Consider the following 27,711-nt stretch of genomic DNA (forward strand, 5'->3'; position numbering starts at 1 on the left):
AAACCCCACCCTCCATGCCCAAAATCTCCAGGCTTTTCCTGACCCAGAGCTAGAGTTACCAAGTCTGGGTTGGAACATATCTGGAGACTCTGGGGGGGGGGTTTGGGGAGGGGAGGGGCCTCAGCAGGGTCCAATGCCCTGTATCCACGCAGCTCTTACGTTAAGCGACGGCCACCCCAGAGCTAGGTCGAAGCTCAACTTGAGCTTCTCGAGCGGGACTACAACCCCCAGTGACCTTTGCGACCGAGGCCTAAGAGGTCACGTCCCACCTCCAGCGCCGAGCGGGCGACCCAGCCGACTTCAGCTCCCAGAGTGCATTGCGCGCGGCCGGCGCCGCTGCGCCCAATGGGGGAGTCGTGGATGACAACTTCCGGCGGAGGAAAGAGGAAGTGAGAGACGCGGAGGCGACGACGACGGCAGACGCTGTAGCCCTCCGCTCCCCCTCCCCCGCTGCCCTAGTCCCGTCGTGCTTTGCGACCCCAGAGTCGATCGCTCGCTCGCTCGCGGTCGGGGCTCGCGCCGCACCCCCCCCTTCCCCCGGTTTCCAAGGAGACGCGCCTTTCTCCCCCTTCTCTCCTCAACCGCCGCCGCCATTATGTCGGCCCAGGCCCAGATGCGGGCGCTGCTCGACCAGCTGATGGGCACAGCTCGGGACGGTGAGTAGGGGCCTGCTGGAAGGAAGCGAAAGGCCCGCCGGTCTCCTTCTGTGACCTCCTTTTTGACGGCTCAGCGGCGGGAGGGAGGGAGCTCGGCCTCGCTTGGCCCTCGTCGCCGCTGTCTTGACGGTTTGGGGCGGAGGGGAAATGGAGCAGAGATCCCGGGTCTCCAGCTCGCCGGGTGGAATCCTGACGGAGGAACACTCTGCACGTGCTCAGAGGGCACTGCTGCCTTGTTAGGTTCCCTTGAAGATGGATAATTCCTTTGCACGTGCTCAGAGGCACTGCTCCCTCTGCTGCCTGGTTAAGGTGTCATTAAGAAGGGTTATTCACTTTGCACATGCTCAGAGGAGCTGCTCTCTGCTGCCTGGTTGAGTTCCTGTTAAGGATAATGAACTTCGCACGTGCTCAGGGGAACTGCTCTCTGTTGCCTTGTTAGGTTCCCTTGAAGAAGGATAATTCCTTTGCACGTGCTCAGAGGAACTGCTCTCTGCTGCCTGGTTAAGGTGTCATTAAGAAGCGTTATTCACTTTGCACATGCTCAGAGGAGCTGCTCTCTGCTGCCTGATTGAGTTCCTGTTAAGGATAATTAACTTTGCACGTGCTCAGGGGAACTGCTCTCTGTTGCCTTGTTAGGTTCCCTTGAAGATGGATAATTCCTTTGCACGTGCTCAGAGGAACTGCTCTCTGCTGCCTGATTGAGTTCCCATTAAGAAGGGTTATTCACTTTGCACATGCTCAGAGGCGCTGTGCTCTGCTGCCTGGTTGAGGTCTGGTTAAGAAGGATAATTAACTTTGCACATGCTCAGAGGCGCTGTGCTCTGTTGCCTGGTTGAGGTCCCGTTAAGAAGGATAATTAACTGCACATGCTCAGAGGCAACGCTCTCTGCTGCCTGGTTGAGGTCCCGTTATGAAGGATAATTAACTCTGCACATGCTCAGAGGAACTCCTCACTGCTGCCTTGTTAGATTCCCCTGAAGAAGGATGATTCCTTTGCATGTGCTCAGAGGCACTGCTCTATGCTGCCCTGTTAGTTTCCCCTGAAGAAGGATAATTCTTTTGCACGTGCTCAGAGGCACTGCTCTCTGCTGCCTTGTTAGGCTCCCATGAAGAAGGACGACTGCTTTTGCACATGCTCAGAGGTATGCTGGTTTTTCAGGCTCCAGTGGAAGGTGTATATCTTTCTGCGTGCTCTGAGACACTTTTTGCTGTGACATTATCGCTCAGGCCTTTGAAAGGGGGAAACACAGTGCAGAGGCACTGCTCTCTGTTGCTGTGTTAGGTTCCTGTGCAGGATAGCTACTTCGCACGTGCTCAGAGGCACTGCTGTGCCTGCTGGGTGTTCTCAGGCCCTGGTGGAGGGTGTAAAATTTTCCACAAGCTCTGTGATACTGCTTTCTGTGACATTATTGCTCAGTAAGGTTGTAAAGGGGAAAACTGCAGAGGCGCTGATCTCTGTTCAGTTAGTTCTTCAGGCTCCTGAAAACTAAAAATTCTGCACATATGCAGATGCACTGCTTTGTTCCATGATATCTCAGGCATTTATGGGTAAACACTCTTTATGTGTTCCAAGGTGCAGTTCGCTGTTTGCCCTGCTTGAGAATTGGAGTTATCCTAGAGACCATTGGTGGGAACGTTAAAGAACCCTACTATTTGCGATAGGCAAGAATCTGCACTTTTAAGGCTGGTTCATCTGGTCTTTGTAGGTAAATTTAAAACACACATACAGCTTTTAAAAAGCTGCTTTCAGAGCGTGAGCTGTGGCTAGTGCTCATGCGAAGCCTCCACGTTCAGACGCAGTTTACCTCTGAATGCTGGGAGAAAGATCTGTTGCCCTCACCCCCTACTTCTGAGCTTCTCAGAAGCAACCATCTGCTCAGCGTTGAACATGCAGTGCTGGACTAGGTGGACATTTTGTGTGATCCAGCGTGGCTCTTCCTAAACTATTACGTGTCATATATATGTGAGTCTCGAGGAAAGACGGCCGGATGGCAGAGCGTTGAGAAAGTCAAACCAGTCTGGCCAGTTCAAAGTTTGGCCGTGCAGCTAGCCTGACGTTTGGGCAGCGAGATTCTCCTCTGGGCCCAGCCCTCAGTGGCAAGATGCCCAAACAGGATGGCCAAGTCCCCCGCCACCTGCGTCATCACATCCTCGAGGTGTGCCAACCCTAACCGCCCACCAAAGCAGGTGAGACTGTTGTTGGCACAACAGTTGATCCCCTGGAAACATCTGCTCAGTAGAGCAAAGCTCTGGTACACATGGCAGAAGGGGAACAATCTGGCCTTTCCAGAGTAACGTGCAGCATGCTCAGTGTATTTCTGGGGCTGTTTGGAAAGCAAGGAATAAATATACGTTTAATTTCTGTTAACTTGGAGAAGTCAAAGCTTTCAGAGCATGGAGTTTTTAGATGCCAGGTTTCTCTTCCATGGCTCTGTACTGTGAGCTTTTAAGTGGTGAGGCTTTTCTTCAGTAGGCTCACCCGTAGCGTTAACGCTCCACGTGTTAAAAAAAAAACACAAAGGCAGACCTGTTCTGTGTACAGACAGGATCTTAGTGTTTTTGCTCCAGGAAAACATTACGTCCCTTCCGAAAGCTGTGCATTCCTGACAAAGGTTTGTATCTGCTTCTCCGCTGGAAATCGGCAACTTAAAAAAATATATTAAAAAGTCTAGAGCATTTGCAGAACTCTGCAAGATAACCTCTCTTTTTTCTTCCCCGCACTTGGTTTCGTAAGTGAATAAGTGCTCGTTCTTTCTTTGTGTATTTGAGTTGCTTTTGAATTGCTTCCCATATTTTTATTTCATACAAACTGAACAATTGTGGCCCCTCTATTTTATTTATAAAGGTTCAGTGTATCTTTGCCTGCCTACACCAATCTGCAAGGGAGTTGCAGAAAAGCCTCATGTTCATCGAGCCGTGAGTCACAAAACAATTTTTAAAGCTGTTATAACAAAAAAACAAAGTGTTTGCTTTTTTTTTTCCACAAATAACTTTAAAAGTGTAGCTTAGAAAGAAGAAGAAGAGAGAGAAAAAAAATTTAAAAAATACATTTTCAGTAGACACAACATTTAATCCTGGATGCTTGCAAATCCTGAACTATACACAGACTAGCTTTCTTTTTTAAAGAAAAGAAATTGTCACATACCATTGCCACTTTGCCTTTACTTCTTATGTATCATTCCCCTGACTTCCTTACTGCAGGTATGGGCAAGAAAACTTTTCCTTTAAAACTTTTCAACAGCGGGCATAAAATTCTGCAGCTGAGGTCTTGAAGAATGCAGATGGGTATAGTATGTGTTGGAGCTCGCAGTGTGTATTAACCACCTTTTTTTTTTTTTTTTTTTTGGTTTTGCTTGTTTTAAGTGGCTCCCAAATGTAAAATGTTTTCGTGGGGTGGGAAGGGGGTGGGATACGACGAGATTGCCGCTTTCCAAGCCAGGACCTAACTGTCCCTGTGGCTTTGGGAAAGTCTGCTGCATGTTAATCTTTGATGTGCAGCTTGGCAGTATTCCTTTCTCCCATTACTGGATTCAGAAATAATTGCCGATCGGAATGATTCCCCCAGGCATGGGTATCATGATTCACGGCCTCCAGGTAGCGTGGGTTTTGGTATCTCCAGACCCATGTTCTTTTAGGGAAGTCTGTGTTGTCTCCATGCAGACTGCCTTTTGTTGACAGCGCCATCTCTTTTCCATAATCATCACGGACGACGTTACGATCTGCGCCATCTTTAGTCGGTGGCGCAGGTCACATTTAAATGCTACCTAGCGTGGTTCTCGGCCGTGGCGGGAAAATGACAGTTCTGTAACTTGCGCTTTTTGTAGTTTTTCCAAGCGGCCCTGGGGCTCGTGAAGTATTTTAATCCGCGCAATGAAGCAAACGTAAAAAGCATACCGCAGCTTTGCCTTGTTTGGTCCGCTCTTTTTTTTTTTTTAATGCTTTTCATATTTATAACCAAACGTGAATTTCAGGAGACGAAACCAGACAAAGGGTGAAGTTTACAGACGACCGGGTGTGCAAGAGCCATCTTCTGGACTGTTGCCCTCATGATATTCTGGCGGGAACGGTAGGTGCTCTGGGCCAGGCAGCCAAATTGTGCTGAGAATCGTTGTGGGCGATGTCTTGCTGCATGGTGGCAAAGCCTGTTTGTTATATTACTTATTAAATTGGATTTTAAACTGCCTTCCTCTGTAAAAAAACAAAAATCGGGCTCAGGGCAGTGTACAGCATGGAATAAATTCATATAACACCTAATTAAAATAGTAAAAACACAACAATCAACCTAACGGGACACTAAAAATTTCAGTTGTGCCGCTGCCTTGGAGGGAGTGGGAATGCCCGGAAGGTGGAACCACCGCTGTCCTCAACAAAACGCCTGTCAAAACCTTACAGGGCCTGTGAAATTCTTATCAGGTCCCGCAGGGCACAGATGAACATATGAAGCTGCCTTATACTGAATCAGACCCTGGGTCCGTCAAAGTCATTGTTGTCTACTCAGACTGGCAGTGGCTCTCCAGAGTCTCAAGCTGAGGTTTTTCACACCTATTTGCTTGGGCCCTTTTTAGTTGGAGGTGCCCGGGGATTGAACCTGGGACCTTCTGCTTACCAAGCAGATGCTCTACCACTGAGCCACTGTCTCTCCCCATGAACATATGAAGCTGCCTTATACTGAATCAGACCCTCGGTCCATCAAAGACAGTGTTGTCTACTCAGACTGGCAGCAGCTTTCCAGGGTCTCAAGCTGAGGTTTTTCATACCTACTTGCCTGGGCCCTTTTTAGTTGGAGAAGCCAGGGATTGAACCTGGGACCTTCTGCTTCCCAAGCAGATGCTCTACCACTGAGCCACCGTCCATCCCCTGACCAGCAGTGGCTCTCCAGGGTCTCAAGCTGAGGTTTTTCACACCTATTTGCCTGGGCCCTTTTTAGTTGGAGAAGCCAGGGATTGAACCTGGGACCTTCTGCTTCCCAAGCAGATGCTCTACCACTGAGCCACCGTCCATCCCCTGACCAGCAGTGGCTCTCCAGGGTCTCAAGCTGAGGTTTTTCACACCTATTTGCCTGGGCCCTTTTTAGTTGGAGAAGCCAGGGATTGAACCTGGGACCTTCTGCTTACCAAGCAGATGCTCTACCACTGAGCCACCGTCCCTCCCAATTGTTACTGTAATTGTAATGTTATTCGGCCACTCTGAAATAACCTCACTGGTGAGATACTACGGCTGCCGCTGTTCTTCCTACAGCAATGATAGGTGTTTTGTGCTGTGGTTGTTTCCTGAGCATCAGGCAAGGGCTGGGCTGAACAGCACCACTCAGCTTCTTGAGCAGGGAGGGCGCAGTCTTGTCACAGACGGGTTGAATGCCTCTTTGCCAAGCTACCAATGAACAATGAGCTTCAGTTGGGTCGCTGTCATCAGGCCCCTTACCAGTTGTAGGGACTTGGCTCAGTACCTGTGTTTTGGATGGAAAGGAGACCTAGAGGTGAGTGCTGCCTGGAAGTTGATGGGGTTTCACTTCAGGTTGCCAGACCACCTTGGGCAGGACTAGAGGAGCTTTGTGGGGGGGGGGGGTTAGAACCTTGTGGATCAGCCAGTACAGATAGCATACCTGTGAACTACACCAGTTTGGTGTAGTGATTAAGTGGGCAGACTCTTAACTGGGAGAACTGGGTTTGATTCCCCACTTCCAGCTGCTGGAATGGGCTTGGGTTAGCCATAGCTTTCACAAGAGTGGTCCTTGAAAGGGCAGCTTCTGGGAGAGCTCTCAGCCTTTGCAAACTACCTCACAGGGTGTTTGTTGTGGGCGTGGAAGGTAGTGAGCCCACAGGAGATTGTGAGTCGCTCTGAGATTCAGAGTGGAGGGTGGGATATAAATCAAATGTCGTCATCGTCTCTTCCTCTTTGTGCACATTTCCTGCCAGCAACAAGAAGTCTGTGCCCAGGTTTCAGTTCCCAGGCAGGTGGTCCAGAAAGATCACACAATCATCATTATTTGAAACAACACTGAGTGATCCAAGAACCAACAGGGTGTCTTGCTCGCTGTTTCTGAATGTAGGTTGCCTCTATGTCACAGAACTGGCCCTGGCCATCACCTAGAGATGTGTTAAAAGTATAGTTTCCAAAGTAATTAAATTCTTGCAGATATCGATTGCTGATAGTCACGTGTTGTCACGCTTGTACCAATATATAACAAATTTTTCACTGATCTTCCCCCTCTCCTACCTGCCTTTTCTTTGTCAACAGCGCATGGACCTGGGCGAATGTACAAAAATCCACGATTTGGCTCTCAGAGCAGATTATGAGATCGCGAGCAAAGAGAAAGACCCGTTCTTCGAGATGGACGTAAGTTCTTTTGCATTTCCTGGCACGGATATCGGGTTGGGCAATAGCAAGTCCTGACGTTCCCAGCAGTCTCAAAGAAGTGACTCTTTCTTCAGGGAACGTTCTCATTTCTAAGGTCATCCCAGGTGCGGTGCCATTTCAAAAAGTTAAGCAGTTTCTTGCTTATGCGGAACTGCAGCTGGTGGCGTTAAGATAATAGGGGCTCGGTATTCTGCACTGGGAGTGCACTTAGCAGTTCTTATAACCAATGTCCCCTCTTAAGCTGCAGAGTCTTGTGAGCAGAAATTCTACTTTGGCATTAAAGTTGTGAGTTACTGCATTAATTATTGTGCTTTGGAGTCATCCTTCCTGAGCAAAGGCAAAAATGTGTGAGCTGGAGGCTAAAAATCTGTGAGCTAGCTCACGCTAACTCAGCTTAGAGGGAGCACTGCTTATAACTGAACTGTTCTGGGATGCTTCTCTCCAGAGTTAATCCGAGATGTGGTTTAAACAATTTTATTAATAACATATGGTAACAATATCTAATTATACATTACTATCTCTAACCCATATGATATTTTCCAATCCCCCCTCCCTCCGTTACTAGACTCCCGCCGAGGTTATATACTTAAGTTCAGTTATAAAGGTACCCTTAACCAATCAAAGTTCAATATCTTTCTTTTCTTATATTCATGTTAAAAAATTGTCCAATGTCGTTTTACATTCCACTCTTTCTCTATATATCCTCTAAATTTCTTCCATTCCTTTTTAAACACATCCAAATCATAATCTCTTAAAGTTCTTGTTAATTTGTCCATCTCACTCCATGATAAAACTTTCACAATCCAACCCCATTTCTCTGGTATTTTTTCTTGCTTCCACAACTGCGCATACAATGTCCTAGCAGCTGAGAGCAAGTACCAAATTAGAGTTCTACCTTCTTTTGGAAATTTTTCCATTTGTAATCCCAGCAGAAAAGTCTCTGCAACTTTCTTAAAGTCATATCCCAAAATTTTAGAAATTTCTTGTTGTATCATCTGCCAAGTCCACCACATATGAAAAAATTCGAGATGATCCTGTTCTGTTTATTTGCACCTGCTTTCCCCAGCCCGCCAGTTGCCAAGGCGGCTAATTCACCTTTGCTTATAGCGTTTCAGCATCATAGGCTGCGTAAGCCAGCCAGCTACAGTTTTACTTGGTGGACATTGTTTATATAATCCGTCCCTGAAGTGTTGCTGTGAGATTGAGTTTGTGGCTTTTGAAGGCCCAATTAGGAAACCTTTTCCCGTTAACCTAAATTTGTTGAGATCATCCTGATACTTGCATCGAATAAGATTACCTGAAGGAGGGTGGAGTTTAGCCTGTGGGCTCACCTTTTTGTATGTATCTGTATCTTTTTAATTTTTTAAAAAAGTCATTTGAATGCTGAATGATGCTAAGCATGAGTTCAGCACTTACCATACAGTAAACAGCACTTGCAAATACACGTGCATGTGAATAAGCATATGGAGCAGAGGTCCGTCAGTGGATATTAGTCACAGCGTATTGTTGGAACTTTCTGTCTGGGGCAGTGATGCTCTCTTCTTGGTGCTGGGAGGGACACAGTGGTAGGCCTTTTAGCTCCATTGGTGGACCTCCTGATGGTGCTTGGTTTTTTTGGCCACTGTTTGACACAGAGTTTTGGACTGGATGGGCCATTGGCCCAATCCAACATGGCTTCTCTTATGTTCTTATGACTGGGGCAAGTGATGCTCTGTATTCTTGGAGGGGCAACAGTGGGAGGGCTTCTAGTGTCCTGGCCCCACTGATGGACCTCCTGATGGCACCTGGATTTTTTTGGCCACTGTGTGACCCAGAGTGTTGGACTGGATGGGCCATTGGCCTGATCCAACATGGCTTCTCTTATGTTCTTATGTGACCCAGGGTGTTGGACTGGATGGGCCATTGGCCTGATCCAACATGGCTTCTCTTATGTTCTTATGCAGGTACTGTCATCTTGGATGTTGCAGGTGCTATTCTTGCACCCTTAGGATACTAGTTGCACCTTCTTTTCTGGGGATTCCACCTCAGTATCTGACAGGATTGTCTCTAAAAAGGCCAGCTTTACTCTTGAAATAATTTCCCTAAGGCGTCCAGTGTTTAGCTGTTGTTTATTTGTTTGTGAAATTTATATTCCACCCTATCCCGCAAACAGGCTCAGAGCGGATTACAGCATAAATAATAAAAACAATAGGATTAAAGCTAATAAAATCAGTACATTAAAACAGTTGCCCTCTTCGTGACAGAGCAGGAGACAGAGTAGTTTACAGCAGTACAATTTCTACCTGACCAAAAAGTCAGACGATATAATTGAGCCATCAGATGGTGCATTCCAGCACTCTTTCAGTGGACCGCAGCGTTCTTCGGCAAGGGAGGCCAGTTATGTTTTTTTTTCTCCTCTCACGTTTCTGGTCCTGTTTCACAGATATTTGCATAAACAAGGAAATGAGTACCACCATTCTGTTTAGCAATTCAGTGTCACCACAGTGAATAAGTTTCAGCTATTCCCGGGTGCTTCGAGAAAGGGGCAGCACCGTTGCCTTTGCCAGGAAGAAACCCTTCACCGTCTTTCGCTTCCTTCACTCTGCCCATTTTGATCTATGACGTCCCACAGTTGATAACTAGAACCAGGGCTTTTTTTTGTAGCAGGAACTCTTTTGCATATTAGGCTGCACCCCCCCCTGATACAGCCAATCCTCCTGAAGCTTACGGAAGGCCCTGTACTAAGAGCCGCATAAGCTCTTGGAGAATTGACTACATCAGGGGGTTGTGGCCTAATATGCAAATGAGCTCCTGCTACAAAAAAAGCCCTGACAAGAACTAACTGCAGTGTTCTGTTGCTCTGTCCAAGCCGAACACCTTTGCGTTGGCCTCATGAGCACATGAAGCTGCCTTATATTGAATCAGTCAGACCCTTGGTCCATCAAAGTCAGCATTGTATGCTCAGACTGGCAGCAGCTCTCCAGGGTGTCAGGCTAAGGGCCTGTCACATCACCTACTGATCCCTTTTTAGCTGGAGATGCCAGGGATTGAACCTGGGATATTCTGCATGCTGAGCAGGTGCTCTACCACCAAGTCACGTTTTCTGGGAGCTTTTTCCCCCCAGGACGGAATTGCTTCAAAGCAACATCTTAAGAATGTCCAGGCACTCAGTTTTGCTTTGTTTTGTGCGCAGGCGATGGATCACTTGGAGTCCTTTATCGCCGAGTGTGACAGAAGGACCGAGTTGGCCAAAAAGCGGCTGGCAGAAACGCAGGAGGAGATCAGCGCCGAAGTGGCCGCAAAGGTATCTGATGGCTTGAGCAAAACCATGAATAGCAGGCTGCTTTAATTGTTTGGCATCTTTGGTAGAGCAGTTTTATACATCCCAGCGAAGAGCATGGACAGCTGTTGGGAAGCCTCTTCTGGCTGTCACTACAGCCATGAACTCACTAGGCAGCCTTAAGCCCCCTCACCCTCCAGCCTGCAGGGAACTTTTGGAGCAGGGGTGGCCAAACTTGCTGAACGTAAGAAATGCCAGATGTTTGAGAGTCATGAGATAGGAAGGAAGGAAAATAAATTGGGGGAGGGAGAGGTGGAAAGAAAGCAACCTTAACTTTAAATGCATTCTCCAAGCCACCAACTGGTTTGGCTTGGAGAAATGATTTAAAGAGAGAAATACCTTCTCCACCCCGGCTGACAGAGCGGGGTGGGGGGGAGGCATTTCAGGAGCTGCGCAATATGTGTGAAAGAGCCACATGTGGCTCCTGAGCCGCAGTTTGGCCACCCCTGTTTGAGAGAGTGCTGGTGATGCAGGACCATGGGTGGGAAACTAAGCAAGTCTGGGTCTGATTAGCATCTGGGTCAGAGACTGAAGGCCGAGGTGTGAACTGATGTTTGACTGGCAGTAGCCTGGTGTGAGTCTTGACCGGTGAGGTCTCAGCTCCAGCCGCCTCCTGACAGATTGAACCCCTACTGGTTTCTGAGTGTAACTTTTGTTAGTGAGGCTTAAGGGGGGAAAAAACCATAGTAACCTTTATTAATTTTCTCGGATGGCATAAGGTGGTTGATTTGAAGCTGCGTACAGGTATACAACGCACAGCGTTTGCTAAACGTACACAGTTGTAAGTTTTTGGTTGACGATTAGGAGTGCGGTCAACCAGCGAAGCTTTTCTTTTTTCTTTTTAAAAATAATTTTTATTTTAAATTTTTAAGGGGAAAATACAGAAAGAAAAAAAGGGCATTGGAGAATAGGGAGAAACGCGTGTATTGGCAATTTAACAGATGTTAAGGACATTTCTTAAAGTACATTTATGTGTAAGAAAGGTATATAATAGCTTCGCAGTTACATAACACAAAATATATACCATTTTAACATGAGAGGGTGTGTGTGTGTGTGTGTGTGTGAATGATATATGTATAGCATTATATAGCATAATTGTTTAAAAGACCAATATAGCAGCCTATATTTTACAGTATTCTCATTCCATCATGACATTTTTATTTTAACCAATGTTATCTATTATCTGATGCAGTATAAACGACCTCACGCAAACCGCTATAGAATTTTTCATGCTACAGTTTATTCTTGAGTGGCTCTTTGGCCCTTCCCCAACCTTGGGAATCGTGCAGCATAAGCGTGAGCTCTTCTGTAAATGCCAGTTCTTTAGCAAGCTTTCCTTCAGAAACCAGGCGCTGAGCCAATACAAAGCATTCACTGAAGTTAACCCTCCTTCTCCCAAAAGGCAGCCTCTGAGATGAGAGTCTTGCTCTCTGAAAGGTCAGATGCTATCTGACAAAAGTTAGTAGTAAAGGGAGAGAGGTCACTTGTAGGATAAAGACAGCACAGCCAAAGTTATAGTGACCAAATAACTAAGAATGTATTGAAACAAAATGATACGAATATGTTCCATAGAAGACTAAATAGCAATAACAATTCCTCAAAAGTTTCACAGTCCCGTCCAAGGCGTCCCAGCGAACAGGAGGTCGACTCAATTATCCCTGCTTTGAATCCTCTTCTAGCATAGGGTGCCCCAAGCACATCTCTCAACCACTGCAAAGAATAACAAAAACTCAAAAGTGTAAACTTTATACAAACTTTATACAAACAGGGATACGTGACTATACAAAAAAAAAAAAACCCTTGATGTGGTTGAGATCTGTGGTTGGAGCCCCCTATGCTAGAAGAGGATTCAAGGCAGGAATAATCGAGTCGAAATGTTCATTGGAATTGTGAAACTTTGGGGGAATTGTTATTGCTATTTAGCCTTCGGTGGAACATATTTGTATGATTCTGTTTCAATACGTTCTTAGTGATTTGGGCACTCTAGCTCTTGTTGTGCTGTCTTTAGCTGACAAAAGAGATTTTTCTCTTTCTCTCCCTCTCCCCCTCTGGCTCCGTTGGCCTTCCTTGGGTGTTGTTTTGCTGTTAGCTGCTCTTTGCACACCCCAATCAGGAATAAAGGGGACTGGGGACAGACAGGAAGGGGTAGGGCCTTTGCATCTCCATCACAGATATATAGATGAAATCCTGTGTAAGCCATCTTGCATCCTACAGTAGAAGCAACCCTGGAATACCAAGAATAAATCCACACTACAGGAATTATAATGGCCTAGTTTAAAAGGCTTAGATAATGTATATGTGCAGATTCAAAAGGCAGGCTGTGTTGTTCTGCAGACGAACAATTAGATTCAAGTCCAGTAGCGTCTTGGAAACCAACAAGCTGCCTTTGTAAGGTATTCTAAATATATATGTGCTTGAAGCATATAAGAAAATCACTGCGCAAATAGCGGATACTATTTAGTTGCTGAAAAGCGTTGCAGAATCAAAGGATGCAGGCAAAGAAAGCAAAAAAGGATGTGTTCCTTTTTTTGCCCCCTTGGAAACAATTTAGCAGTTCAACAATTCAGTTGCTCACTTCTACAAAACAATAAAGATGCAGCCTGTGCATTCAGTTGCTAAAAGAACCCGTCCTCCCCTCCCCTGTAGGCAGAAAAGGTGCACGAGCTCAACGAAGATATTGGCAAACTGCTGGCTAAAGCGGAGCAGCTGGGCGCCGAAGGGAATGTGGACGAATCCCAGAAGATACTGATGGAAGTCGAGAAAGTTCGAGCAAAAAAGAAAGAAGCAGAGGTTTGTTTGGCTTTCTCTTCTTTTTGGCTCAAGTCCCGGTCAACTGCATCGGCCTAAGACCGTAACAAAGCAAAATACAGAATTCCCTAAAGCAAAGCACGACTGAGGAGGTGCCGGGTGTCTAGACTGCTCATCTTGCTTTGAAATCACTACTGTGAGTCATTTGCACTGAACATTTTTGTGGGTTTTTTTAAAAAGAAAGATTTTTTTAATTGATAGCCTGAGAAGTAAATTTGTTGCCCATCTTGGTTCTTTGGGAGCAGGAGGAGTTAAATGACCTTTCTCTCCACTCCCAGAATATTGGGATACGGTCAGGTTCCATAAGAACTCAGTTTCAGTTTCAGACCTTTAAGGACATAGAGTTCCATAAGAACTGTTACATTTCTGCCAACAAGCTTGGTAGCTGGCCTATCAGCCTAGTGCAGGGGTGTCAAACATGCGGCCCGGGGGCTGAATCAGGCCCCCAGAGCACTCCTATCAGGCCCCTGAGCAGCTGGCTGTCATCTGCTTCCTTCTCCCTCTTTCTTTCTTCCTTCCTTCTACATCTCAGCTTGCTCAATTGCACAGGAGCTATGGAGCAAAGCCTGTATTTTCTCCATTGGCTGAGGCGCCTCCCTTGGGGAGGAAAGGAGGGAGGCAGAGTCTGCTTTGCCAGGCTCTCTCAATCGCACAGCAGAGCTACTGAGCCAAGCCTCTCTTCCTTCTGTTAGCTGAGGCTCCTCCCCCTCCTGGTCCCCTGGGGAAGGAAGGAAAGAGCCAGAACTTCCTTTGCCCAGTTCCCTGGATCTCATGGGAAAGATACAAAGAAAGCATCTTTAAGCCCAAAGAGTGCTAATGTTTTAAGAATGTTTTATTTTAAGCTTTTAAAAAAATCTTTGTGTCCTTTATAAAGTTTCTAACTCGGCTACCTGGCATTCCATTTTATGACAGACATGGCCTGGCTCGACAAGGTCTCATTTATGTCAGATCCAGACCTCATAACAAATGAGTTTGGCACCCCTGGTCTAGTGCTTAGACAGTAAATCCAGGACTTTTCTTTTTGTAGCAGGAACTCCTTTGCATATTAGGCCACAACCCCCTGATGTAGCCAATCCCCCAAGAGCTTACGGTACGCCCTGTAAGCTCTTGGAAGATTGGCTACATCAGGGGGTTGTGGCCTAATATGCAAAGGAGTTCCTGCTGCAAAAAAAGCCCTGAGTAAATCAGACTAGGAATTCAAGAGAGATGGGATATGAAGGCTGTGCATGTGGCCGGTTGCAGGAGAATAGGCAGAAACTGGTTGCAGCAAAGGGCAGATAAAAGATAATTTTGGAAGCCTTGGCCACATTACCTCTCTGCTTTTACTTCCACAGGAAGAATACCGCAATTCCATGCCTGCCTCCAGTTTCCAGCAGCAGAAGCTGCGCGTGTGCGAGGTCTGTTCCGCGTACCTCGGCCTCCACGACAACGATCGCCGCCTCGCCGATCATTTCGGAGGCAAACTGCACCTGGGCTTCATTCAGATCCGCGAGAAGCTGGACCAGCTGCGGGTAAAGCTCCTTTAGCCCCTTTGCATCCGTTTAGCGAGGTGGCAGCCGCCTGTTGCTCCCCTGCATTGGAGGCACCAGAGAGCCAGTTTGGTGTAGTGGTTAAGTGCATGGACTCTTACCTGGGAAAACCGAGTTTGATTCCCCACTCCACTTGCACCTGCTGGAATGGCCTTGGGTCAGCCAGAGCTTTCACAGGAGTTGTCCTTGAAAGGGCAGCTGCTGTAAAAACTCTCTCAGCCCCACCTACCTCACAGGGTGTCTGTTGTGGGGGTGGGGGGGAAGGTAAAGGAGATTGTGACCGCTCTGAGACTCTGAAATTCAGAGTATAGGAAAAGGAAATCTCCGCTGTGCAAGCACCAGTCGTTTCCGACTCTGGGGTGATGTTGCTATCACGTTTTCATGGCAGACTTTTTATGGGGTGGGGAGTTGCCATTGCCTTTCCCAGTTTTTTACACTTTCCTCCCAGCAAGCTGGGTCCTCATTTTACCGACCTCAGAAGGATGGAAGGCTGAGTCAACCTCGAGCCGCTACCTGAAAACCCAGCTTCCACCAGGGATCGAACTCAGGTCGTGAGCAGAGCTTAGGATTAAAGTACTGCAACTTTAACACTCTGCGCCACAGGGCTCTTTTTTCAGAGTATAGGGTGGGATATAAATCCAATATCATCATCATCTTCTACCTTGCACTTGATGGTGAAGTTCCACCAGTGGCCACTCTTCTGCCATGACATATATTGTATCTGTTCGTTTTTTCCTCCCAAACTCATGTTCCCTGGTAGTGTTGATGCATTCAGGAGTCCACTGATTGCGGTACTTGTCACAGCCATGGAGGGGACGTGTATATTTCTGTTCTGAGACATCGTACCTATTACGTCCTGCAAGGAACTCAGAGCTTTGTACGGGGTTCTCTCCTCCTCCAACAACCTCGCAGGGGAGATTAGGCTGAGAGGATGACTTGCCCACAGTTATCCAGTACGTTCAGTGGCTCCATGGGTAGTTGAACTCGGGCCTTTCTGGCCCTGGACCTCTGAACTGTTACCCTGGCTATATGTTAGCCTGTAGGACAGATCTTTATTTGAGTGTTCTACTCGGCTACATGGAGCCCCGTGGCGCAGAGTGGTCAGCTGCAGTACTGCAATCCAAGCGCTGCTCACGACATGAGTTGGATCCCGGCGGAAGGTGGGTTCAGGTAGCCAACTCAAGGTTGACTCAGCCTTCCGTCCTTCCGAGGTTGGTAAAATGAGGACCCAGCTTGCTGGGGGCAAAGTATAGATGACTGGGGAAGGCAATGGCAAAGCACTCTGTAAAAAGTCTGCCAAGAAAACGTTATGACGTGACGTCACCCAATGGCTCAGTAACAACTCTGTGCTTGCAGAGGGGACTACCTTAACTTTTACTTAACCCGCTAGGTATAGGTTGTATGCAGGTTGCAATTCTAATTTAAAAAAAAAGAAAGTAGAGCAAAGCTCCATTTTCCACCCTCACAAGAAAATGCAGCTTAAAGCCTGTTAAAAATATCTCCCAAATAAATTGGCTTTACATTCCCCACCCCCCACCCCCAAATTTGGTCAGGAAGCCTGTTCCATAAGTTGCAGCTGTTGGAAGTGGCAGGCTGTTCTAGACGACAAATAGGCCACCTTAAGGAAGGGAACAACTGGAAGGTGGCAGCCAAAAGACTGTATTTGATGCACAGGGCTCTGTGGGGTGAGACGGCCCTTCAGGCTTAGAATATTACTTGTTTGTAAGCATCTGACAAAATCCACTCCCTTTCAAAAGCTCGTGACCTGATTGCCTTCCCTTCCATGACTGAATTGCTAGCTGCTTTGGCTTCCTTGTGTGGTTATAATAGTGCACGTGTTCAACAAGGTGTGTTTTCGGACCCTAGAAAACCGTGGCGGAAAAACAGGAGAAGAGAAACCTGGATCGGATGAGGCGAAGAGAAGAAAGAGAGCGAGACGACCACGTGGGCCAGCGGTGAGTGGATGAGGAGGGCCGTGCAGGCTAGTAGGACCTGTGCTGAGAGAGCTGGCGCGTCAGAAACATTTGGTCCAGGGGCAGTTTGCACCGAATGAGGCTGTTGCCCTTTGAAGTAGGTGCAGAGAAAGCAAGAGGGCTGGAGTCCTCTGTGGAGTCCATCAGTAGCCCATCTCACCTGGCAGCGTCGAATGGAGAGGTAAACTAGCAAGGCCCAGTTCACCAGCTTGGCTGGGACCAGCGCTCGTTCGGCTCCATCCATCCTAGAAGTGCCTCTTCCAGTGCTCATTTCCAGAGCCAGTTTGGTGAAGTGGTTAAGCATGTGGACTCTTAACTGGGAGAACCAGGTTCGATTTCCCACTCCTCCACTTGCAGCTGCTGGGATGGCCTTGGGTCAGCCATAGCTCTTGCAGAGATGTCCTTGAAAGGGCAGCTTCTGGGAGAGCTCTCTCAGCCCTACCTACCTCACAGGGTGTCTGTTGTGAGAGAGGACGATAAAGGAGATTGTGAGCCACTCTGAGATTCAGAGTGAAGGGCGGGATATAAATCCAATATCTTCTTCCGATATCTGTCAGTTACTATGGGGGACAGTTCTGTCAGCCACCTAAGAGTTTAGTGTTTGCATTTGCTTGTTTTTCTCTACCCTTTTGTTCCCCTTTCTTTTCTCCTTTTGTAAGCATTATTAGGCCAATTCCGCACTAGACCTTTAATCCTGGTTCATCCCGTGCTCCCAATTGACATTCTACACTTGAATCGTGGAATTGTAGAAACAAACTCTTATGAGTTTGTGATTCTAGTGTAGAAAATCATTTTGGGGAGAGGGCTGAACCAGGATTAAAGGTGTAGCGCGGAATTGGCCTTTTGCATCCTGGGTGTTCTAACATTCAACAGCAAAAAAGGCAAAAAACAAACAGCAGTTCTTTACACTTAAATGGGCCAGTGGGAGTTTGCTGGGCCTTCTTTTCCACCTGTCGGGGCACAGAGTAATTTGCAGTGGTGTTGTAAGGGAGGTGATGTTTGAGCAGAGGAGGAACAGAAGTAATCCACGTGGAACTGCCCAGCTGGTCACCTGAGATACATCATTGGGCCCTGCAGGCAAGCAGCAGGTTGCAGAACTGGTCCAGGGGGCTAGAGAAGGGCTCCCCAACACGTGGCACCCACCCACACTTTCCCTGCTGCCCATCAAGTGATTTTAGAAAGTCTGCAAGGCCGCTTGCGGTTTTTGCTCAGCAGGGCTTCAGATCGGCTGGGCAGATGAAAAGGCATCCAGTTAAGCTGTTTCTGCCCCCCAAATGTCGAGGAGTTGCTATTAAAATGGATAGAGCTTAACCCCCGGCCTTTTTTTAGTTGGCTTTGCCTCAAGCAGCAGCCATTTTTGCAGCCGTACCCACCGCCCTGTGTCAGAATTCGAAAGGCGTCCACAGGCTCTAGAAGATTGGGGACCCCCGGTCTAGAGTTTTGGACTAGGAAGCCTTAAGACTGTTTTTATTTGTTTATGTCCCTCCTTTCTCCCCCGTCGGGGATCCAAAGCAGATTACGTCCTTCTCATCACCTCTGTTTTATCTTCACAACAACCCTGCGAGGTAGGATATGCCAGCAGCCCATAATTGTTCCAAGGATACCCAGCAAGCTTCCATTGCTGAGTGGGGATTCGAACTTGGGTCTCCCAGATGCTAGTCAGGCACTTTAGCTACGACACCACGCTGGTGTTTGGTGTATGGAGTGTATAACATAATTCACGTGACTGAATGAGAAAAAGGGGTTGTGAAGCATCCCCGGCAGCGTTTTAGAAGTGACGGCTTGCAGCTATCACTGATGGGACCAAGAAATGTTTTTTTCCGAGCGGCGTAACCTCCTTAGAGACTTGAGTTTGGAGTTTGCTACTTCAAATGATCCCAGCTGAATGTGAAGCCTTCCCTTATTTGTGCTGCGAATGACTGTATTCTGTGAAACAAACACTGCTTTTCTTCTCCTCCAGGTCTGGATCAAGAAACAGAGATCGCAGGAGGTGGGTCATTCTCTGTTTGGGGGGAGGTTATATGAACGTTTGGGCCCATGCACATAGATTCAGAGGAGTTAGCCATGTTAGTCTGTCACTGCAAAATAGTAAAGAGCCCAGTAGCACCTTTAAGACTAACCAGTGTTAGTCCAGATGTTTTTGCCTACAACTCCCATCAGTCCCAGCCAGCATGGCCAATGGCTGGGGCCGATGGGAGTTGTAGGCAAAAAAACATCTGGAGAGCTACCGTTGGCCACCCCTGTATTATAGCATAATAAGCTTTCGAGAAACAACTCTCTTCGTCAGATGTTAGACGAAGAGAGCTATGTTTCTCAAAGGCTTATGCTGCAAAAAAACCCTGTTCGTCTTAAACAGGGGTGGCCAAACTTGTGTAATATAAGAACCACACAGAATAAATGTCAGATGTTTGAGAACCACAAGACATGAACGTCAGATGTTTGAGAGGAGGGAGGAAGGAAGGAAGGGGGGGGAAGAAGATGGGGGAGGGGGAAAGAAAACAACTTTAACTTTAAATGCCTTCTCCAAGCCAGCTGACAGGGCGGTGGGGGCTTTGAGAGCCGCACAATAAGTGTGAAAGAGCCACGGGCGGCTCCCGAGCCACAGTTTGGCCACCCCCTGGTCTTAAAGTTGCTACTGGACTCTACTATTTTGGTCCAATGCAGCAACTCCACACACTTCTTTTCTCACTGCTTATACCAGGGGTGTCAAACATGCAGAACTGGCCCGTCCAAGGCTTCTATCCAGCTCACAAGTATCTAGTACGAGAGCGGGAAGGTCAGAGGCTGCTGAGAGGGAGGGGAGCAGGTGCATGGGCGCACCTGGTGAGGTGTGTGTGGCCAGTGCTCTCAAGAAATGGAGGGAAATGGCTAGGGGGTGGGTCTGGTATCCCTTGGAAAAAAACTAGTCTTGCAAAAGATTAAATACATTTATTGGGGATTTTGTGGATTCCCCAGTAAATCAGTTGCTTGTGCTCCTAGCTAAGAATCGGTTGCTTTTGTTGGTATTTTGAGTAAGAAATACTATTGTTAATTGGGTTTGCCTGTGTCCATTATACAGTTTATGTCTCTGGTACCTGGCGTTTCATTTTATGGCAGACATGGCCAGACAAAGTAACTTTTATGTCGGATCCGGCCCTTATAATGAATGAGTTTGAAACCTCTGACTTGATTCTAGTCGGTCTCTAAAGATGCTACTGGGCTCAAATCTGATTGCTTGACGATTGTCATCAAGAGTCAAAAACGTACCTGTGAAAGGGGCCTTGGTTTTGTCCTTCTGTCAGACCTCCAGAGCAGGCGGGGCTCTTGCCGTTTGTCCTTCCAGCCAGGAGGGAACTGTTAAGGGGCAGCTCTCAGCAGAGCATAGGTGGGACTGAAGAAAAACAACAAACTCACTTCGTGTACAAAATAATTCTCTCCATAATCCACAAGATACAGTTTATAGTCTTGAATAACGAATCAATGATACAGCAAAAAAGACCGTCAAATGCACTGCACAACTGCCGTCCAAAAAACATATTGGCATTTAAACTGTAGTCCAACAGTAAAAAAGAACGGGTCCAATTTCGTTTCGTATATGAACTATCCTTCTTCAGGGGACCGTCTTCCAAATTCATAGGTTCAGTAGAGTTGAAGTGCCATATTTCATTTCCTGGCTTTCCAAGTTTCTATTTCATTTTAATTAATTGCTAATTACAATCCATCAGCATTTGGTTGCGATCGTAGGTGGAAGGCGGTTCAGAAGCTATGTAGGATCAATGGCGGCTGCAGTTACCACTGCCTTATAGAAACCCCTGAACGGAAACCAACAACAGCAGCTGCTGCCCACGTGCCATTGGGTTTCAGTCGGTTTGTTTCTCCGTCCCCCGGCAGGTCTCGATCTCGCGAGCGGAGGCGAAGACGCTCCCGGTCCGCTTCCCGGGAGAGGCGGAAGACGTCCCGCTCCAAGTCCCACGAGCGGGAGAGGCACAGGCGCCACCGGAGCCGTTCCCGCAGCCACAGCCGAGGCCACCGGCGGGGCTCCAGGGACAGGAGCACAAAGCACAAGTACGCGTAGCCCCTTTCTTGATGGTTTTCCCCACGGGGGAGCGGCTTTCGGCTCGGCCGCGAGAAATAACCCCCACCTCTAAATTCAGAGCCGGAAGCCGCGAGAGGCATCGGGGTGGGGTTCCCAAGTTAGTGAACAGTGGGGTGGGTGGGGGTGCGCATGTGTGAAAATCCAGATTAAACCTTTTGAATCAGCCAGGGCCATTTAAATAGGACCCGTAGATCTCGGCCGCAAGCTCCAAAAGCCATCCGGGGCTCATGGATTGTATCACGGCAGAGATCTGTGTCTCACTTTCTCCATGCTAGAAGAGGCTCCCCTCTCTTTCCCTTGCGACCCCCGACATCTGCTCAGAGGCAAGCTGGCAGCGCGTAGAATTGCCCCAGGTGGACCCTTTGCGTTTGCACGGCGTTAAAGAGAAGCGCGAAAACATTCCAGTACAAAACCCAATACGCAGGTGGATTCTCAAGTGTGAAGAAATTGGCCACCTGGTGCTGTACTAAGCTTCCTTCCCCACTCTTCCTAAGATTTGGGGGTGAGCTGGGACAGAAGCGGGTACTCTGTGGTCGCAAATGCAGCAGGAACGGCCAGGTGTAGTTTCTGGGGTATAGCCGTCGCATTCCACCTGTTTCAAACCAGCCCATCTTTTTAGTTCCGTCGCCCAGCTTAATAGGAATTTGACAGTCCCCTCTATGCAGAGTACGTTAACCCAACTGCCCTTCAGTGCAGCTGCATCTAGCACACCAGAAGCCGCAGCTGCTGCATTGCATCAGTGTCAGTACCCTTGTTTTGTCTTCAAAGGCCCCCCAGATGAGCCGTGAGGAATGAGAAGAGCTTTTACTCCCCTCTTCTCTGGGGTGAAGTGAGTATTGACTGTTAGGGAGGAGGGGGATGCTAAAAACCAAGGGCTCGTGGCCGAGACGCAAAAACCTGTCTTCGAATCCATCTTGAACCTGAACAATAACGAAAAGGAGCTCGGACAATTAGGAAACGGGGCAGAACCAAGTAATTGCTGCAGTGCAGATAAGGGGATAGTTTGGGAAACTTAAATGAACATAGAGTGGCCCACTTCAAAGGGGGAGGAACGACTTCGGGTTATTTTTTTTTTTTCCTTTCCTGGGGGGAAAATGGGAAGGTGTCAAGAAAAAGGGGGGAATTGTAACTTCTTCCAAAGGGCAGGCTTAGTTGCATTTTTAGAAATGGCAGTAGGTGTAGAAAGAAGCATTCCAGTTTTCGGCAGGCGTGGAAGTCCACACATGAGAGCGGTGCGTGAAGGAAGGAGATGCACCTTGTTAGAGGATATGGAATCGCTCCCGTCTTCTGTCTTTTGCTTTGTGTTCAGTTAAACTTTTAGATGTCAACACCTGGTAGCACATGAGCTTTAATGTTCCAGAATACTTCAAAAGCATTGTTAAACACTGAAGCTTTGTTCTTGAATAAATCTTTTTTTTTTTGTTTCAGTTTGTTAAATCTTTTTCCCTCGGAGACACCTGTTGCAAAATAAAGCTAATTTCGTATGAGCAGTTGCTGCTGGGTCTTTCTTAGCTTGGCAAAAAGAAACTGGGACCCCACCCCCATCCCCCCGGGTGTCAGATCTGCAGCTGCCCTTGGCTGACCCCACTATGAAAACGGGCACACGTCTTTGAGCTGAACGTGTTGATGGCCGATAAAATGTTAGAAGCGACAGTCTGCTGCTTTTAGGGGATCTGTTTTTAGTTGTTCATGGAGCCCCGTGGCGCAGAGTGGTAAAGCTGCAGTACTGTGGTCTGAACTCTCTGCTCACGACCTGAGTTTGATCCTAGCGGAAGCTGGGTTCAGGTAGCCGGCTCGAGGTTGACTCAGCCTTCCATCCTTCCAAGGTCGGTAGAATGAGGACCCAGCTTGCTGGAGGGAAAGTGTAGATGACTGGGGAAGGCAATGGCAAACTACCCCATAAAGTCTGCAGGGGAAACGTCGTACTGCGACATCACCCCAGAGTTGGAAATGACTGGTGCTTGCACAGGGGACTTTTCCTTTCCCTTCCTTTTAGTTGTTCTAAAGCAGGGGTGGCCAGACTGGCTCTTTCGCACATACTGTGTGGCTCTTGAAGCCCCCACTTACCCTGACTTGGAAAAGGCACTTTTCTCTTTTAATCACTTCTCCAAGCCGGCTTGGAGAATTCATTCAAAGTTAAAGTTGCTTTCTTTCTACTTCCCCTCGTCTGTTTCCCTTCCTTCCCTCCCTCCCTCCAACATCTGACATTCCTATCTCGCAGCTCTCAGACATCTGACATTTATTCTACGTGACTCTTACGTTTAGCAAATTTGGCCACCCCTGTTCCAAAGGGCTGCCTTGTATGTGGGATTTCACGAAACATAAACTGTATTTAATCCATATCATGCACAGTGGCAGAAAGGGCCGTTCTGTCGCAGACAACATACGGCGACCCCATAGGGTTTTCAGGGAAAGAGATGTTTGGAGGTGGTTCGGGGTTGCCTGCCTCTGTGTAGCGACCCTGGGCTTCCTTGGTGTTTTCCCACCCAAGGCCATACTGTCGCTGACCCTGCTTAGCTTCTGAGAACTGACAAGATCAGGCTAGCGTGCGCCATCCAGGTGGGGGCATGTCACGTTTACGTACCTGCTGTTATTCCCAGGGCTTGCTTTGTAGTCCCGTGGTGCGGAGTGGTAAAGCTGCAGTCGGAGTCCTCTGCTCACGACCTGAGTTCGATCCCAGCGGAAGCTGGTTCGGGCAGCCGGCTCCAGGTCAACTCAGCCTTCCATCCTTTCAAGGTCGGTAAAATGAGTCCCCAGCTTGCTGGGGGGAAAGCGTAGATGACTGGGGAAGGCAATGGCAAACCATCCCGTAAAAAATCTGCTGTGAAAACGTTGTGAAAGCAACGTCACCCCAGAGTCGGAAATGACTGGTGCTTGCACAGGGGACTCCCTTTACCTTTTTTTTCTTTGTAGCAGGAACTCCTTTGCATATTAGGCTACACCCCCTGACATAGCCAGTCTTCCAAGAGCTTACAGTAGGCCCTGTATGAAGATTATTCCATTGAATGTCTGATGCCCCCTCCAAAGTCACTCCAGGCTTGAGGAATAGCAGATGGTGGCCCCCGAGTCATCCAGGGAGCTTCTCGCGTTAATCTACTCAGGTTTTCCACTTCCAGCCTTCTGTGCCTTAAGATTGCAGTGCTGAATGCGGCATTCTTTGCTACAGCCCCCGAGTGACATCTGTTCGGTTCTGGTGGTTAGGCCTGCAGTCTTCCTGTTCTGCTTTTCACACTGCCCTTGCGGTGTTCAGCCCCTGCAAAGACCAGCTGCAGGGAGGAAGTGTTTGGGTGCAGGGCGACGTGCAGGCCAAAACAGAAATGAGAGGAGAAAGGCTTAGAAGTTTCAGCAGCTGACCTGTAGGGGGAGTCCTCTGAAGTGTCATAAAGAGCCTCGCTGAGTCAATAGGAGTCAGAGGCCGCTGGGTACTTGGCAGACTTCACTTGACTTGAATGAGCCCGGTTTGTGTTATTACGCAGTGGCGTGCTGATTTGTACGGCGTGCTTCTCTGATGTTGTGGGCAGTTCATTCCTGTGTGTCGCTAAATGAGGGATTTGATCAGGGGTGGCCAGACTTGCTCAACGTAAGAGCCACATAGAATAAGCGTCAGATGTTCGAGAGCCTCAAGACAGGAATGTGAGATGTTTAAGGAAGGAAGGCAAATAGAGGAGGGAAGGGAGAAAGTGAGCAACTTTAACTTTCTCCAAGCCACCGTCCGTCTTAGCTTGGCTTGGAGAAGTGATTTAAAGAGAGAAATGCCGTCTCCAGGATGGGGCAGTGGGGGCTTCAAGAGCCACACAATACGTGTGAAAGAGCCACATGTGTCTCCTGAGCCACAATTTGGCCACCCCTGGCTTTGATCAACACAGCCCGGCCCAGAGAGAACCATGCTGTCTGGTCTGGTCTTGGGTTTGCCTTAGGGCAGGGGTGGCCGAACTTGCTTAACATAAGAGCCACATAGAATAAAGTTCATCAGGAAAGGTAGTAAGAAAGGTGGAAAGAAAGCAAATAAATAGGAGGAGGGGGAAAGAAAGCAACTTTAATTTTAATGTATTCTCCAAGCCAGTTGACGGGGCAGTGGGGGCTTCAAGAGCCACGTGATGTGTGAAAGAGCCACATGTGGCTCCCGAGCCACAGTTTGACCACCCCTGGTGTAGGAGAGTTTAGACTCAGCGCAGGTTGACTGCCAAAGGCCAGGTCTACTGCCGTAGTGGACCAGATCACTTTTGGCTCATGGCCTGGCGCTTTTGGTTCACAAAGGAGAATGTTTGCCCATAGCACTTTGCAGCGTAGAGGGAACGCTGGCCATCCTGTTCCCCCTGGCCGAGGCACAGGACTTCCATTTTTGCTGGATTTAGTTTCGGCCAGCTCTGTTTCAACCCACTTTTAGCTTTAAAAACCCCTTGGCTAAAACATCTGGGGCAAAGTCCACCGTCCGTCCAATCAGCAGATATAGCTGGGTGTCATCAGCATTATGCTGGCAGCTGAGCCTGAAGCTCCAGACCGAGTGGGCGAGGGGGGCATGTATAGACGTGGAACAACGTGGGCGACAGGATCACCCCTTGCGGGACTCCGCATACCAAAGGGTAACACGGGGAAACTCTTTCCCCAAGCGCCACCCTCTCTCCCCAATCATGGAGAAATGAGACAAACCACTGCTCGACAGTCGCGCATGATCCCCAGTCAGTAAGGCAGTAGGGTCACGAGATTATAGTTGTATAGCACGCTGCTGTCAAATCGAGTGATAACTGCAGGGTCGATCTGCCTCAATCCAGTGTCTGCAGGGAACATCTGTGAGGGTGACCAATGACGTCTCAGTCCTGTAGCCAGGGTGAAAGCTAGTCTGGTATGGTCCAGGATGGAGGAATCTTCCAGGAGTTCCTGGAGCTGCTCAACTAGAGCCAGTTTGACATAGCGGTTAAGTACGCAGACTCTTATCTGGGAGAACCAGGTTCGATTCCGCACTCCTCCACTTGCAGCTGCTGGAATGGCCTTGGGTTAGCCATAGCTCTCGCAGAGTAGTCCTTGAAAGGGCAGCTTCTGGGAGAGCTCTCTCAGCCCCACCTACCTCACAGGGTGTCTGTTGTGGGAAAAGACGATAAAGGAGGTTGTGAGCCGCTCTTGACTGATACAAAGTGAAGGGCCGGGGTATAAAACTGCAGTCTTCTTCTTCAACTACTGGTTTTTCAACCACCTTACCCAAGAACGAAAGATTCAAAACTGGGCAGTAGCTGGCTGGATCGGTGGAATCCAGAGATGGTTTCTCTTAATCCAGGGCAACTTTGCATTTAAGAAAAAAACCAACCCTTGAAACTAAGCTGATGTCGGATAGTTGTAATCCATTCTGAGAGAGAGAATGGGATCAAAGGGGCCAGCTTAACCTGCCCCGGGAGCACAGGTAGCTCCTTGGGTCTGGGCACAATGCAGAGAGGGTCAGCTAGAGAACATTGCCATGTCGTTCTTAACCTTCAGGCTAGCAAGGGGCTAGATCAGGCCAAACTGGCTTAACGTAAGAGCTACATAGAGTAAACATCAGATGTCTGAGAGCTGCAAGACGTGAATGTCAAATGTTTGAGAGCTGCAAGACAGGAAGGAAGGAAAATAGATGGGGAGGGAGGGAGAGGTGGAAAGAAAGCAACTTTAAATGCATTCGCCAAGCTGCCAGCTGGCTTGGCTTGGCGAAGTGATTTAAAGAGACAAATGCGTTCTCCGAGCTGGTCGACGGGGCAGTGAGGGCTTCGAGAGCCGCACAGTTTGACCACCCCTGGGCTAGATCTTTCATCTTCCTTGCCTTACCAAACCAGGAGAATGCTTCCCCCTACTCACCCCAGGTTTGCCTCCTGAGCCTAGGGTCCGGAAAGGAGAACCAGCTAGGTAAGTCCACCATTAACCTTACCCTGGTCAACGTTATTTTTTTTGCGCCCTGCTCAAAACGCTCACCCCATTGCGGCGCCATGTTTACAGCGTGGTTTGGTTTGTGCTTCAGATCCTCGCGAGATCGCTCCTCGAGGGAGAAGTCGCGGGAGAGAGAGAAGAAAGACAAGAGCTCTTCCGAGAGACGGCACGAGAGCACCAACGGCAAATCTCGCTCCAAGAGGTCAGAGGAGAGGGAAGCCGGCGAGATCTGAGCACCGGCAGAAGGCCTCTTTTGTCGTACTGTATATAGCCCTCAAGAAATGTTCGACATGGTCCGGAAAAAAACGTCCCATTTATATTAACTGAATGCAGCACATCTTTTTTTTTGTAGGTCTCAATTTTTATTATTTCTGCAGGCAGCGGAGCTGGTCTTGTCACAGTTCTTCAGTTCTTTACCACTGACTGAGACCTTTTTTCCCTGAAAAAGGGTATAAACAGATAAAGCAACCAGTCTTCAGTGCAGATTGGCAGGGCTTTTATTGTAGCAGGAGCTCCTTTGCATATTAGGTCACCCCCCCCCCCATGTAGCCAATCCTCCAAGAGCTTACGGGGCTCTTAGTGCAGGGCCTACTGTAAGCTCTAGGGGGATTGGCTACACCAGGGCTGTGTGGCCTAATATGCAAAGGAGTTCCTGCTACAAAAAAAAGAAAAGCCCTGCAGATAGGTGATTTAAGCAAATAAGGCGGCTGAAAGCTAGTCATTAGGGCTGGGGTGGGGGGGTCATAGCTTGCTATATACAGACCTCTGTTTCCTCCTCACCTCATTTTTTTTTAAAAGCCTTTCCATTGCAGGCAAAGTTCATGAAATGCTAAATGACTCTCTGCCAGCAGCCCTGGCGCTTGCTTCTTTTCTCTGATTGGCAAGCCCCGTATTCCGTTTCCTGCCTTTAAGTCCTAAATGTAAACAAGCCAGATCGGTCAACATCCCTCCCCCGAAAAAAAAAGTTTTTCCGGACAGGTTGTGCCACGATACGGTCCTTTTTTCCCTAGACTTGTTTTTAATGTGGCCTGGTAAAATAGTACGGCATCCCATTAAATGAGTATTGGTCCTTAGATCCCCCTTCCGCCCCCCCATCAGTTTC

At 48.2% G+C, this 27,711-nt stretch overlaps 1 protein-coding gene and 1 non-coding gene across 3 annotated transcripts; one reads left to right on the forward strand and one right to left on the reverse strand.

Annotated features, from left to right (window-relative positions):
• Positions 1-368: 368 nt before the first annotated feature.
• Positions 369-26,946, forward strand: LUC7L (LUC7 like). Of its 2 annotated transcripts, XM_060260619.1 has the most exons (11): positions 564-656; positions 3,502-3,572; positions 4,628-4,722; positions 6,894-6,992; positions 10,186-10,296; positions 12,979-13,122; positions 14,475-14,651; positions 16,536-16,624; positions 18,603-18,632; positions 20,513-20,686; positions 26,701-26,946. In XM_060260619.1, the coding sequence occupies exons 4-11, from the start codon at positions 6,897-6,899 to the stop codon at positions 26,840-26,842; spliced, it is 963 nt and encodes a 320-aa protein (XP_060116602.1). In that variant the 5' UTR covers positions 564-656; positions 3,502-3,572; positions 4,628-4,722; positions 6,894-6,896; the 3' UTR covers positions 26,843-26,946. The 2 variants fall into 2 exon arrangements, with proteins under 2 accessions (XP_060116601.1, XP_060116602.1); XM_060260618.1 differs by lacking the exon at positions 3,502-3,572 and having other exon boundaries at positions 369-656.
• TRNAT-GGU (transfer RNA threonine (anticodon GGU)) lies at positions 5,732-5,806 on the reverse strand. The gene has a single exon. It is a non-coding gene; the product is annotated as a tRNA-Thr (tRNA).
• Positions 26,947-27,711: the final 765 nt, after the last annotated feature.

Source organism: Heteronotia binoei, chromosome 20, assembly GCF_032191835.1.
Source record: "Heteronotia binoei isolate CCM8104 ecotype False Entrance Well chromosome 20, APGP_CSIRO_Hbin_v1, whole genome shotgun sequence".
Lineage (NCBI taxonomy): Eukaryota > Metazoa > Chordata > Lepidosauria > Squamata > Gekkonidae > Heteronotia > Heteronotia binoei.

Coding starts and splice junctions, on each gene's coding strand:
- LUC7L (XM_060260618.1), top strand. CDS start 596: ATGTCGGCCCAGGCCCAGATGCGGGCGCTGCTCGACCAGCTGATGGGC. Junction 16,625..18,602: donor GACGACCACGTGGGCCAGCG/GTGAGTGGATGA, acceptor CTTCTCCTCCAG/GTCTGGATCAAGAAACAGAG. Junction 20,687..26,700: donor GACAGGAGCACAAAGCACAA/GTACGCGTAGCC, acceptor TTTGTGCTTCAG/ATCCTCGCGAGATCGCTCCT.